The 15,857-nt window shown below is 39.3% G+C and overlaps 1 protein-coding gene across 2 annotated transcripts in view; it reads right to left on the minus strand.

Annotated features, from left to right (window-relative positions):
* ATP2A2 (ATPase sarcoplasmic/endoplasmic reticulum Ca2+ transporting 2) overlaps positions 1-15,857 on the minus strand; it is a 59,465-nt gene that overhangs the window by 40,986 nt on the left and 2,622 nt on the right. For both annotated transcript variants that reach the window (XM_035097621.2, XM_035097620.2), the window contains exons 4-5: positions 4,657-4,761; positions 321-459 (exon numbers count right to left, since the gene is read on the minus strand). In XM_035097621.2, coding sequence (XP_034953512.1) covers positions 321-459; positions 4,657-4,761 — 244 coding nt within the window. The remainder of the gene's footprint in view (positions 1-320; positions 460-4,656; positions 4,762-15,857) is intronic.

The following is a 15,857-nucleotide window of genomic DNA, read 5'->3' on the forward strand; positions in this document are numbered from 1 at the left end:
CTATCAGGAGATATTTTTAAATGTTCCTGTTTATCCTAGCATTTGATGGCTGAAAGATGCTGGTCCTGGCAACCCTGAGATCACAGCTTTTTACAATGTTTAAAACTGTTTTTGAGTGTGTGTGTGTGTGTGTGTGTGTGTGTGTGTATATATATATATATATATATATATATATATATATATATATATACACACACACACACACACATACACACACACACACACACATACACACACACACACACCTCCTTGTCTTAAGAGCAAATCAATTCGTAATAACTAAAAAGACCCATAATATTGTAGCATATAAAGCATCTTACCAGCTACTTCCACGATATCACCTGGGACCAAGTCTCTTGCTTTTATCCTTTGTACACTTTTTCTGTCTTGTCTATACACTTTACCCATTTCAGGTTCATATTCTTTAAGAGCTTCAATGGCATTTTCAGCATTTCTTTCCTGCAAGAAATAAACCCTGAGATTAGAGAGCACACAAGCTGTTGCTTTTACTATTGTGGTTGGCCAAATTGCCACCCTCCAATTTTCTCGTTTATACTATTAGGCAAACAATCTATGTTCATCTACTGACATTACCAGATGCTGTTGCAACAAGGGGAGCAGCTTGCAAAACATCACCACTTTCAAATGCAATCTACAAACCATTGCCCTGTACTTCATTTCATTTCATGTTCCTGCAAATGTGTTTTGTTACAATTTGGGAAAGACAAGGATAGTTTTAGTGTTTTAAGACAAAAGGTTCACTTGGGGATAGTTCGATAAGAACCTCTTTTCATAATCATAGAGAGATCCTTTTCTCATATAAAAAACAGGCAGGCTGCATCCTGTGTCATTTTAGAGGAAGCAGCCTAAAACCCAAAAGCATAATTCTTATAGTTAGTGATTAAGCAGTAAAACAAAACAGATCAGAATCACTTCTTTGGAAATAAGCTTCTATCCCTCCCACAACAATTAGCCACTGTTTGGCTAGATGTGTTCATAACTACAACAGGATATATCCATAGTTACTACAACAACTCTGGCATCCAAGTTTGAAGAAAACAATTGTCCTCAAAGCCTCCTATATGTACTTATAAAAGAAAAATGTAGTGCATGACTTGCTAACAAAGTAACTGCTATTAGCTGAACATAGTGACAGTTTTGGCATTTTAAAAGAACATATTAACACCTCATAACCAGTGTTAGAAACTGGGATAGAAAAGCTATTTGCCACATGGAACCTGTGTTGTGGGTGCAAAAACAGAATGGCTAGCCACACACCGCCCCCCCTCCAAATGTAGCAGCACTTTTTATTAATTTGTTTGAAATGCATGAACTAATGCACAATTCACACCAGTGACACATTGTTAATATCACATTTTTAATGGCAATTCTTAATTGAACACCACAAACATGAATGGGGCTCAGCCCCTGTAATTGTGACCAAAACCATAAGCCAGTTGAATAATTAACATTTACAAATACCAGCATGTACTGTATATACATCATCATCAATATGTAAAGGGGGAAAGCAAAGAGGCATATGGAAGGCAGCAGCCAGTGATCTAGCAGCGATCTCATTTTGGGGTGGGGAGGCTTAGCAGCCAGTGATCTTACTTTGAAGTCAGACAGGAAGGCATTTCTAGCAGCGGCAATTTTAATCTTGAATCTCAGTCACCATATGTGGCACCAAGACTTCTCAAATTGCTTGCAATCAGACCATTCCCAGTCACAAAATGCACCTGGCTCCTGGCTAATTTTGAATGCTGCTCATAAATTATTTCAGATGGACTCTGCTTTTGTCCACAAAAACTGAATCTGATTATGTTAACAGTGGTTTATTTAATAAGGGCTTTGCGGTTAATAATATTGTCCATTTCCAGACAACTTAATGTTAAAATCTTGCCAAGTTATTATAGGTCACCAACAGAAGAAAAAAAAAAGTTCAAGCAGCCAACAGTTTCAGCTCTAATATCTACACTGAAAGTCAAATGAGAAGTACCTATCCATGACTCACATTGCCAGTATATTCAGATACAGCAATAGTGCAAACAAATCTTTAAAACTTCCAAGTTTACATTGAAGAGAAATACATGTTGGCAGGAATTGCTACTTGCCCCAAGTCTCTTAAAACAAGAGATAATGTACAGTATAAAATAGGCACTGTTGAAGCAACACCCTCACTCACAACCTTATGTGCATTCTTCTCACACTCAAATACATAATTCAAGGAAGATATGTTTCTTTTTAATTTCATCAGCCACGAAAGAAGTAAAACTATGACACCCACAAATTGTAACTTTTCCAGATACAACATTAGCAGATATCAAAAATTGTTTTGCATATTGTTCCATTGCAAAACACTTTATCTAACTGCTTTGAGGATCACACTGCAACTAAGTGCTGAAAATCAAGTGTCTTTTCTGCCAATCCAACAACTAAAGAATTTGCTTTGGGGGAATGTTCATATTGTTAACAATGTTACGTGGGGCAAAAGTTACATTTGTCTCCCTTCCCAGTGCCCATTCAGAATTGTAACATGAGCATACTTGTAGTTATTAAGCCACCCAGATAGACCACTTTAAATAGATAAATTCCAAAAGAACATTTTCTGAGTGACTATTTTTAACAATCAATCTGTGAGAGCAATTAAAAGATCTGTACTATAGGGACACCCTTCTCACACTTTCTGCTCCAGATTAAATCCATGCATTCAACTGCTTATAGCATCTGCTATTTAGAATAGTCAACTACCTTGTACATTCCAAGCAGAAGGTATATGAAGAAGTGTGCATGCACACGAAAGCTCATACCTATGACAAACTTAGTTGGTCTCTAAGGTGCTACTGGAAGGAATTTTTTTATTTTTTATTCCAAGCAGAGAGAGACTTCAATCACCTATCATATACCATTTGGGGATTTGTAATACAGTACACATTGGCTGGGTATATTTTTGTGGTATAGTTTTTGAGACAGATGAGGATGAAGAAGAAACCACTGTTCCACCGGTGGGAGAGGTGGAACAGGGAAGGGATGAAGAAGAAATCACTGTTTCACCGGTGGGAGGGGTGAAACAGGGAAGGGTGGTGATTCAAAAGCCCCCCCAAAAAGGGGAAAAATAAAAAGGTTGTTACTCCAGTGAGAGAGGGAAGTAGGAGGGGGGCAGAAAGAGAATGAGATCGAAAATAAAGTATTGGAAATACAACAGGGGGAAGGGTTCTGCAAAATTTAGATTGGGACAGAGCAGGAGTGGGATGAGGGGGAATTATGCTAATTTTTATTACTACTGTACTTGATTTGACAAATATAAATACATTAAAGTGCATTTAAGACTGAAGCTGGTCGATGAGCCAGCAAAAGGAAACGGTGAAAAAAATAAAGGGTTTTCAAGGTTCCAGTTAGAACCAAGTATAAAAGAAAATCTGCTAATCTGTGCTGTGAATGTGGCCCAAATCTGCTGCCACTGCCTGACTGCCTGGTGGTCTGCTACGGTTTGCATTCTCTTCAGTTAAGGTGGTGCCAGAAGGATATATGTAATATGAAGGAACGGGGGTTTAGGGAGAATCTAGAGCTTGAAAGCAGAGTGGAAGGAAAGGGGGACCTTTCTCTGCCTTCCCATTTCCAGCTACTCTCTGAAGACTGAAGAAAGGACCCACATAAGAGTATCTGTGGGGTAGGCAGGAGAAGTATGGCAGTTTTTTGTAGTCTTCTGATGAGAACCTGACCATATGAAAAATTAACATAGTATTTTCACTGGAGCTGACAATATACACAATTCATTTTCAGCTTTGTTATCTTGTAAAAAAAGGGCTTAAATATTCTGTTAGTGCAGCCGCAACCCAGGTTTAAGGCGCCATATGGCGAATAGCTTTCGCTTCTAACACTGCCTGTTACTATAAACACATACATTCTCAAATACACAAAACACCAATTCACATGTCATATAATTATATAAAAGACAATAAAATCATACTGAGGAAGCAGTTCAGGGCAAATTGGGTTTTCCTAACCTTAATGGCATGTCAGCCCATGCATGCAAGTTAGAACTACCATAAACACTACCATAAACACACCATGCAGAAGCAATTCAAATTTTAATTTAAATATGCAAATCAGATTTCAGTGTCACCTCATCCCCCCAAATACTCAATTCTTATAAATGACCTAAATGGAGACAATAGATGTACCTGTTTATCCGTTTTCTTCTTTGTAACACAAAAAACCTTAATTAAAACTAAATTAAATAAAAAATAAAATGACCTAAAGTTCAGCATTCTTCCCAAACTCTCAAAATTTAATTTCTAATACAGCAGATCCATCCTGTAACTTCCTGATTTCAAAAGACACTTGCTACACAATATGGAGGGCTGCTGCTTAAGCAATACAAGCCCTAAGTTTCCTTGGGTTCACTTAATTAGTTGCATGGCTCTTAGGATCCTGCGGTACTTCTACAATGTAGAGGATCTCTCAAATAACTAAATCTGAAATGCTGAACTATTTCCACTATTTCACAACTTGCATCTACTTTCAGGCTAATCTATAAAATATATAGCAAATTTACTTAAAATTAGTTTAAAATTAGTCTGTACAAGTTGCAGCCTATTGGAACAATGTTTATGAAGTTTTCCAATCTTCAAACATTACAAAATATTCACTCACCTGCCACACACCCACAATTGCATTGGCTACCAATATGAGTAAGATTACAAAAGGCTCTACAAAGGCTGTGATTGTTTCTTCACCTTCTTCAAACCAGGCCAACACCTACAAGAGAGATTGAAGAACAGGTCATTTTACATATTGAATTATTATATACTGTATTTTCTATAATAGTTGTCTTAATTTTAGCTATATGTTAGTCATTGGTAATTAGATATACCCTAAGATTTATTGCACCAGTTAAAAAGAAGAGTCACTTAAGCGACACATTAGAAGCTAAAAGCAAATTCCATTTTACAAAAAATAATTCCATCTTCACCTTCCCAAATGACTTGAATTTGAAAGTACATTGCACATTAGGAGGCTAGAATTTTCAAAACAAATTACAGTACAAAGTTTAGCTTTGTTCACAATGCCTAAATAAATTTGAGTGAGGAAAACATATTGTCAGGATAGTGTGGTGGTTGCTCACGAGCAACGACGCCAGCCTCCAAACTGTCTTTTAACAGTTTTATTGTGCAGACTATTTACAGTGCAGAGCTACGAAAACATGTCCATCTCAGTCACTTGCAGAATCCGGGAGTGGCCCCTTCCTGTTACGAGCCGAACAGAAGAACTTGGACACCCCCATTCTCCACCTACCCTCTTTGCGCTTAATCCCTCTGCGCAAATAGGGCGCCGGAAGTAACATCTCCCTTTCTGACCACTCCTGGTGAAGGTGGTGCAAGGGCTCCTTGCTAGCATCGCTGACCCTCTTCCCTCCTGGCTGACCGTTTCCCCTTCCTTCTCATTGGACGACTTGCTACCTTGGCTGGAAGAGGTACTACTGGAGAGGAGGGGCCGGGGATCCCTGTAACCTGATTTGGCATCCCCCTCCTCCCGCGGACCCTCTGAGAGCCCCCTGACACTGACACACACATATATAAAATAAAATTTTAATAATGTATTTTTTCTCTTGGGTAGCTTACATGGCAATGTTAGAGGTTAGTCTTAAAAAATAAAATCAGGAGACAAAATCTTGAATACATGCAGTTCCTTGATTGTATCTACATGGTGCTCCCATAACTACTGGATATTATAAAAATCCATGACAGATTTTTAAAAATGAAACTTGATCTTAGGTAGATAAATGCCTTTATCAGAAGGTTTCTGAGCCCCTTCGCCCTAGTTTTCCACAAAGTGTTTCTTGTGCTGCCTCAGAAATCATCCCAGGCCACTTTCAGAAACCATCTCCAACACAACCGTTGGGTTGGAACGCAGAATCTAGATTTCACTCCTAAATTTAATCTTGGCTTTTTTAAATGGCTGTTGCTACAACTTATCATTAGCCACTTGATGGAGCTCCAGTTATACAGCTATGATGTGACTGAAGTATTCAGGATCTTAGTACTAAAACAATAGATTAAAATGCCTCTGCAATAAGAGCACCAGTAAGACAGCCAATTTTTTAAAAGTCCATCATGCTCAATATGACATAAAATAAAAACAATAAATGTTTCATACTGATCCATATCTAAGACTATTAATTCACTTCATAAAATTTATACACTACTTGGTTGTAAAAATACTCTCAAAGTGGTTTACAAAAAGATAAAATAAGAAAATCAAGAAAATATTATTCATTCAGATTTTTAAGGCACATTACCTCCCACTTAGGCACAAGAAATGTATTACAGTATACATATCTGCATGTTTCATGCTGGTCTTTAATTTCTGGCTCGTGATAAACTGATTATCTTTCGATCCACCTTTCTCTACAATACCCAGCACAGACAATGGGCACCAGAGAGGCATCAATTGGAGGAGGAACTAAAACATGGGTAGGCAAACTAAGGCCCGGGGGCCAGATCCGGCCCAATCACCTTCTAAATCCGGCCTGGGGACGGTCCAGGAATCAGCGTGTTTTTACATGAGTAGAATGTGTCCTTTTATTTAAAATGCATCTCTGGGTTATTTGTGGGGCATAGGAATTTATTCACCCCCCAAAAAAAAAATAGTCCGGCCCCCCACAAGGTCTGAGGGACAGTGGACCAGCCCCCTGCTGAAAATGTTTGCTGACCCCTGAACTAGAAGATAACAACACAAACAACTGACTTCACGGCCACAAGAAAGGAGTGAGAACAGTTCCAATTAAATATATCCCATCCTAACCTCCTATAAGCATTTGCTGAAGTTTTCCATACACAGCAGCTTTTTCTTAAGGAATTATGAAGTCTAGAAATCTACCGATACTGTGTAAAATAAATGCTCAAATTGTCAAATGTTTCATTTCATCAATAGCAGCCATGCTGATTTTAGACGCCTTGCTAGATATAAAGCACCAGTTACCAAAACCACATCTTACATCTCACTTTTCTCTTCCAAAGAGGATGCAATCTTTAACAATGAGCTATGCCAAGCTTATAATGAACAATTTCCTTTGTGAGAAGTTAGTACAATTAACATGAAAAAGTTGAAACTGCAGAATTCTATGTAAAGATCCACTGTAGCTGCCATCTACCTTTCCTCTTATCTACATTCACACATTATAAACTAGTCACTCATGTACTGCATTTTTAAGCCAAACGTCAACATTTACAGGCATTATAGCAAAATACAAAATTTAGCATATTTTAATTATTTAGACAGTATTTGTTTTGCACCATCACAAGATCCCCACAAGCAAGCAAACCAATCAAAATATACACACTGAAATAAATCATTAGTAAATACATATAATTGTCTTGATATTTCTTGTAACATATTTGGGGGGGGGATTATACCACAAAGCAGTCCTATGAACTGCTAGAGGCATAGCTGCCAAGTTTTCCCTTTTCTCGCGAGGAAGCCTATTCAGCATAATGGAAAATCCCTTAAAAAAAGGGATAACTTGGCAGCTATGGCTAGAGGGATCTTGATTAGATTATCATTATTACCTGTATATTGTGACTCTTGCTCTGAAGTTCTAACCAAGCTCAATGGGTTTACTTCCAGATACACAGATATAGGATTGCAGCTTTATATTTCTAAGACTTTTAGAAGTGATTCTTTGAGTTGTAGTAATATGTGCTGTTTCATAAACCTTCCAAAAATGTTTAAAATACCAGTGCTGCTTACAAAAGATTATGAGACCTAAAGCAAATAGGTACACCACTAGGGATTGGCATGTAATAGTAAGCTATAGGTAGTCAAGAGTCTCCGAGATCCTAGAATCATAGTTGGAAGGGACCACAAGGGTCAACTAGTCAAACCTTCCGCAATGGAGGAGTCTTTTGCCCAATATGAATTTGCAAGTCCTGAAAATGTACATGCAGATTGGTATCAAATGTTTAATGTCTCTAGACATCATGTTTGTTACCTTTTAACTTCTGAACTACATAGCAGACATCATACAATGGCGTATGACATTTCCATACCACAAAAGACTCTTAACACACATTTTTAATGACCGCTTGCTCTCACAAACAGCAGCAAGCTTGGATTGTTTCAGGTTGAAAGAGAAGAGATCACATGACAGAACCTACCCACCCCTGAAACACTCTTGCACACATACAAAAAAACCAACATACTATCCTAAAATCCTACTCCCGAACAACCTGCTTTCTATGTGCAGGGCATTTTGTGTGTATTCAACCATGTGAGACTCAATCGAGTGTATCATAGAATCATAGAGTTGGAAGAGACCACAAGGGCCATCCAGTCCAACCCCCTACCAAGCAGGAAACACCATCAAAGCATTCCTGACATATGGCTCTCAAGCCTCTGCTTAAAGACCTCCAAAGAAGGAGACTCCACCACACTCCTTGGTAGCAAATTCCACTGTCGAACAGCTCTTACTGTCAGGAAGTTCTCCCTAATGTTTAGGTGGAATCTTCTTTCTTGTAGTTTGAATCCATTGCTCCGTGTCCGCTTCTCTGGAGCAGCAGAAAACAACCTTTCTCCCTCCTCTACATGGCATCCTTTAATATATTTGAACATGGCTATCATATCACCCCTTAACCTTCTCTTCTCCAGGCTAAACATACCCAGCTCCTAAGCCATTCCTCATAAGGCATCGTTTCCAGGCGTTTGACCATTTTGGTTGCCCTCCTCTGGACACGTTCCAGCTTGTCAGTATCCTTCTTGAACTGTGGTGCCCAGAACTGGACGCAGTACTCCAGGTGAGGTCTGACCAGAGCAGAATACAGTGGTACTATTACTTCCCTTGATCTAGATGCTATACTCCTATTGATGCAGCCCAGAATTGCATTGGCTTTTTTAACTGCTGCATCACACTGTTGACTCATGTCAAGTTTGTGGTCTACCAAGACTCCTACCGGTAGATCCTTTTCACATGTACTGCTCTCGAGCCAGGTGTCACCCATCCTGTATTTGTGCCTTTCATTTTTTTTGCCCAAGTGTAGTACTGTACTTTACATTTCTCCCTGTTAAAATTCATCTTGTTTGCTTTGGCCCAGTTGTCTAATCTGTTAAGGTCATTTTGAAGTGTGATCCTGTCCTCTGGGGTATTAGCCACCCCTCCCAATTTGGTGTCATCTGCAAACTTGCTCAGGATGCCCTCAAGCCCATCATCCAAGTCGTTTATAAAGATGTTGAATAAGACTGGGCCCAAGACAGAACCCTGTGGTACCCCACTAGTCACTTCTCTCCAGGATGAAGAGGAGCCATTGATGAGCAAGCACCCTTTGGGTACGGTCAGTCAGCCAGTTACAAATCCACTGACTGGTAGCATTGTCTAGCCCACATTTTACCAGCTTCTTTACAAGAATATCATGGGGCACCTTGTCAAAGGCGTTGCTGAAATCAAGATAGGCTATAACCACAGCATTCCCTTCATCTACCAGGCTTGTAATTCTGTTAAAAAAATGAGATTAAATTAGTCTGACATGACCTATTTTTCAGAAACCCATGCTGACTTTCTAGGTGCTCACAGACCGTTTGCTTAATGATCTGCTCTAGAATCTTTCCTGGTATTGTTGTCAGGCTGACTGGGCAGTAATTGTTTGGGTCCTCCCTTTCCCCCTTTTTGAAAATAGGGACAATATTTGCCCTCCTCCAGTCTGCTGGGACTTCGCCTGTTCTCCAGGAATTCTCAAAGACATAAATTAAGACATCCTGGACAGGGGAAATATATGAGACCTACTGAATACACCTCACGAAAGCTACACATTCTTAAGATAAGTGAGTTCTTTAAAAGTCTACAGTACTTCCAATTACGTATTTTGTTTAATTAATCCAATGCTACTCATGGTTAAGTAGCCAAATACTACCAGAGAAAGATAATTTTCTAAGCAGTCTTGGGACCAGAGATGTATTTAGTTGATAACTGTGCCCATTCTGCTAGATGCACAATAGGATTAGGTATTGTACAAGCATTAAAAAACTTGTCTGGTAAATTGCTTATTTATGTTACAAGTCTGTCAAACAAACACATGGTCAAAAAGGCAGTGGATAAATTAATAAGATGATTATGTGACTTCCAGATGCCTCCTGAAAACAAATTTGAGGGGAAAATGTCCATTTTTAACAGAATGCAGGCAGCACATTTACATACCAATACTTTTCTCACCATTTTAATTAAAAGACAACATGTTGGATCATTCCCTTAATTTGCCTGGAGTAGAGAAATGAGTACCGGTAACTCAAGCCAGCTTTCAAGGCCACATAAAATGATCTGCATCCCCTCTTCTACACTAAGCAAGTAAAATCTTTAACACCCCTCTTTTATAATTTTTTACTGCAGTGCTTCTTAATACATTACATATTATTCTTTACAGCACTGGTCTTCAAATGGTGAGTCAGGATCCACTAGTCAGTCACAGTCTGATCCAAGGTAGGCCGTAAAAGGAGCACTACCACCACACAATTATTATGGTGAAAGATTAAGAAATTGGTCCCAAAATGCATGTTTGGGTTAAAAGTGGGTGCTGTGTCTGAAAAGGTTGAAGATACCTGCTTTACAGCATATCAAATACTTGAAAAAATACTCATTGTTTAAAGGTTGCCAAATTTCAAAAAAGGAATGATAAAGCCACCTTCCTTTCTAAATGCATATATTTTCTTATCTCCACTATTTGGCATATCACACATAAGCATAGATCACATCTGCTAGCATCTCTCTTCAAGTAGAATTTTGAAGAATTTTATTTGTAGTTACTGGAGTTATCAAAAAAGAGGTTATTGGTTTGACGGCTATGTAATTTAGGCTACAAGTACCCTACTCTATAAGAGGCAACATCAGATACATAGGCCAATTCTCAGAAGTTAGATAATGCCAAAGCTAGAACACTGTGTATGAATGGTTACTATGAAGGATTGTGTTATTGTATACAAGTGAGTAAGATGATCCTTCATGTTCCAATAACTTAACCTTATCTATGTTGCATCTGTTATTCTCCAGCACCAGGATGATAACTGTGTGTACTAAATTGCCCATGCCAATTTTCATGGTCACTACTAGAAGCACAGCAAGCCATTTTTGTTCAGGAAAATAAGTAATGTCACATCTCCCAAACTGCATTAAAGAATCAAGGCTAATATGGTAGGAACTGTTGCTAGAGAAAGGCCCTCCCTTGACAATGGAGCATAATTCAGTGATAGAGCACATCCTTTACCTCCAGAAATCACACAACCTGTAGTGAGAAGATCTTAGGTGGCACAGCTATGAAATAAGGCATTCAAGAGCTACAGCCCGTCAAAATTAGACAAGGGGGGGCCACTGATCAGGGCAATATGGCACCATACTTTCATAGGGCAAAGAATATTGTATTGCTTTTATTCCACTATTCCACCCAAGTATCTCACAATCCACCCAAGTATCCTCACAATTCCACCCAAGTATCCTCACAATCACCCTTTGAGGTGGGATAACAGTGTGCCCCAAGATGACATAGTAAGCTTCACGGCTAAGGAGGGATTCAAACCAGTTCTACTCCAGCACCAACCACACTGGTTCATAAAAATGAACCAGGTTCCTGCCACAGAGTCCAATATTTATAATTTCATTTGCAGGAATCCCTATTGCATATCCAGGGTCACAATATTCTTCTTCTCTTGCATGCATGTACTACTTTTCCTAATCTATAGGGTAGTGGTTCTCGCATTCTGTCCTTTACAAGCAAAGCACCATGCATACAAACTTTAGGTGTTCTGAGTTTTAAATCATCAACAAGACTGTTCAAGACGAACATGTAGCAAGCACTCATAAGCAGAGAAAGGGGAAGCTGCATATTCTTATTATTTTTATAGACTTATGGGCCTGAACACATGAATACGGAAACAAAATACAATCATCCAGAATGACACACAATACATAATTTTCTGCACATTAAAGTAACCTTCCACCACCTTGTTTCCTCTGATGTTGTTGGACCAAACTGCATCATCCCTGACCATTGGCTATGCTGGTTGGGAATGATGGGAGCTGTAGTCTACCATCTGTGGAACCAAGATTGAGGAAGGATGTATTTAAGTAAAATGCTTGTTTTGCAGTAAAACAGATAAAAGACACTGTCTTATTTCCCCCAGAGGTTTCTTAACTGCATGCAAAATTTATAGGCCCAGGTTTTTCCCTAACATACACTTCACAGTTGTCCTTTTAAGCACTGTCTGGCCTCTTTGTAAATTAATAATCACAGCTCCTCAGGAGCTCAGTTCTCCCATTATTCTGGAGGGAAGGGGTTTATTCAAGAGCACTTCACTATTAGGGCTCTTTAAATGCTTTGTTCCAACATTAAGATTCCACATTGCATCAGAAATTCAAGGAAATAAATGAGGAAGCATCTTTTTCAGGTCTCTGAGTGCAATACACTTTTTTCTATATTGTACACTTCAACCAGGGATGCTGTGGGCTAAACCACTGAGCCTAGGGCTTGCCGATCAGAAGGTCGGCAGTTCGAATCCCCACGACGGGGTGAGCTCCCGTTGCTTGGTCCCAGCTCCTGCCCACCTAGTAGTTCGAAAGCACGTCAAAGTGCAAGTAGATAAATAGGTACCGCTCCGGCGGAATGGTAAATGGCATTTCCGTGCGCTGATCTGGTTCGCCAAAAGTGCCTTAGTCATGCTGGCCACATGACCTGGAAGCTCTCTTGGCCAGTAAAGCGAGATGAGCGGCACAACCCCAGAGTCGTCCGTGACTGGACCTAATAGTCAGGGGTCCCTTTACCTTTACCTTTAAACCAATTGGCAGACATGACAGATGTTACACTATACCATACTTTTAAAAAAGTTTAATGTGAACATGCAGTGTGCTGGTGTATTCAAAGTTCTTGCTCCACTCCTCTCCAGTTCCTGCTACACTGCCAGGAAACAAGCCTGGCTTGTCATGACGTCTAAAACCAGGTTCATTGTTTGGAGAGAAACAAGCCACAAGTAGTAACCAAGGTTTATTTTTAGAATACTGATCATGGTTTGTTTGGGGAAAATCAAACCATGAGCCAGGTTTCAGATATCACAACAAGCCAGACTCTTACTTGGTTCCCTGTGGCAGAGAAGAGGAACACAGCATGAACGTTTTAGCAGCATGCACCAGCACACTAGCTTATTCACACAGAAACAATTTATTCTTCAAACTATGGTTTAATGTGTGATGTCAATAAGCCTATAGGCTAGAATATTGTCAGCTTTGGACCTATGGACACTTAGCAAATTTAAAGCCAACCTCAAAAGCTTCTGCTAGGATTGGATTTCAACATCCATATGCAACCTTAACCAAAGAAATTGTCCAACAGCAACTATTCAAGGATTAGTCTTCTTTAAAAAAAAAAGCCAATAGTGAGTAAACTAACACAAGTATCTTTGATCTATACTCTATACAGGCCTGCATTACTGAAATCAGCATAAAATTACACCTCAAGATTACAGTGGTACCTCCGGTTATGAACTTAATTCGTTCCGGAGGTCCGTTTGTAACCTGAAACCGTTCTTAACATGAGGCGTGTTTTCACTGCTGCGCTGCTCGACTTCCGTTTGCATCCCGGGGCAAAGTCCAGAACAAGGGGCATCAACTTCTGGGTTAGCGGAGCTTGTAACCTGAAGCACTCGTAAGGAGGGCTGTACGTAACACGAGGTTCCACTGTATAGCAATAACTTGTAATAATTCAGTTAAATAAGACTGCATGGAGAGCAAAATTATTCACATTTTTCTGATAGTTTTAACTCTGCAATTAGCATTCCCCAGATTCAGTTTCAAAATACTAGAATATACTCTGGAGAAATAAATTCACTGGTTTGCTTCCTGGAAATTGTTTAAGGAAAGAATCTTCCAGGAAAACCTAACCCACGCTATAATAACTGTAGGGAATTCTATGCATGGTAAGTTAAGGCATGTCATCTCATGTTGTTAACGTGCACAGCTTTTCAGACATAGTGTTCACAAATTGTCTGCTTTCAGAATGCATAATTCTTGAGCATTTCTAATCAAATCATAAACACAAATAACAGACTGTCACTCAAATTCAGTTCAACCCTGCTTTTTAATAAGTGTTTTTTATGCAGTGAAACAAGCTACAAATTAGTTTTTCAAAAACTTGCAATTATCTGCTCACATTTATAACCAATAATGCTATTTTAAAACTGCAAATGTATTTTGAATGGGCACATGATCCACATTTACTAACATACCCTCTAGTGAACCCCAAAATGGGTTGGTCTCATCTCATACTCACAATTTCCTTTACATAAAATGTTCACTCATTTTAAAGTGGCATAATCATACATAGTTAACTTTTGTAAGAAAAAACCCAGAATGACTAAGCCAATCGTCTCCACAAGAAAAATCAGTGCCAAGCTTTGACTAACTACAATGATGCATACTTTAAGTACCAGAACTGAAGACCATCTTCTTTGAAAGCACATGCCAGTGTCAAGATATCTGAAACCCTCACTGGCTCAAGATCAGCAACATACTATGCTACATATTAGTACAAGGGGTAACCCTCCTCTTACCCGTTTTTCCCGGATCATATTTCCTACTGCCACAATTATTTTGCAAACATTCAAGAAAGCTCTGCACCATTTACTGTTCTCTACTCTTATAGCTTCTAAAAAGGCCCCAAAGATTTAAATTTGAAAACTGCCAAATAAATCCACAATTGGGGAGCGCCATCTTGGAAGTTCCACATATAACCCATTTTAAACACCCATCTTCTCACCTTGTGATCCCTGAAAAGCTGTTCCTGGAAGTAATGTGGCTCTCCAGAAGTGCTACTATGTCACAAAAAGCTGCAGTTAAAGGGGAACTCTATAGAGTTGCCATATATAATGAAAGCACAGGTTGGTGTGCACACAACTACAAACCCCAGCCTTCTCTAACCTACCTTTCAGGCTACAAAGTGCTGTACATTCTTTATCTTTATCATCCTCACACCAACCCTGTCCATAGTTTAGACTGGCACAACATGCCCAATTCTACCAAGCATTTTAGAGCTAAAGTCTCCCCAAAGCTAAAGAGAACAACACCTTTTGCACCATGCCATCCTGTTTAAGTATCATCTCCACATGTAATGCTTTTACATAGTTTACGCCAGGCACCCCCAAACTTCGGCCCTCCAGATGTTTTGGACTACAATTCCCATCATCCCTGACCACTGTTCCTTTTAGCTAGGGATCATGGGAGTTGTAGGCCAAAACATCTGGAGGGTCGCAGTTTGGGGATGCCTGGTTTACCCCTTCCTTTTCAGCATGTCAGAACGTGTGAACCATGATCACCCTCTGTTTTGATCTTTGCTGCATGTCTAAATGGTCCTCCGAAAACACAGAGCTGGCATCAGGCAATGTTAAGTCTATTCAACAGCTTTTTTAAAAGGAAGAAGTAAAAATATCCAGAACCGGTTTCATAGTCCCATCCTACCAATTCTGCATGTAAAGCAAGAGGCTTCCCAAAGGTCAGTTACCAAATTTGGTCAACAATGGTGCCATCACTGCTGTCATCATTCTTGTCACTGTCAAGAGCAACAACTGTCACCTTGCTATTATCAGCAAGGGAAGGCAACTGGAATATTCCCCCATGCAAATTCTATTTACAGTTTGCATTGCATCCAAAAAAAGATTTCCAGCAGTCTCAGTTAGTTTCATAACAATCAACCACACAAAGAATACTCGTTCACCTTCTTACTGGGGCCAAGGTTAACAGGCAAGAACTGGGATATCCTACTTCAAATAAAGAAGTATAATCAATCCCATGGATACTATGTATCAAAAATGTTAGTGCGTATCTGGTTTAA

This window comes from Zootoca vivipara, chromosome 17 (genome assembly GCF_963506605.1).
Source record: "Zootoca vivipara chromosome 17, rZooViv1.1, whole genome shotgun sequence".
NCBI lineage: Eukaryota > Metazoa > Chordata > Lepidosauria > Squamata > Lacertidae > Zootoca > Zootoca vivipara.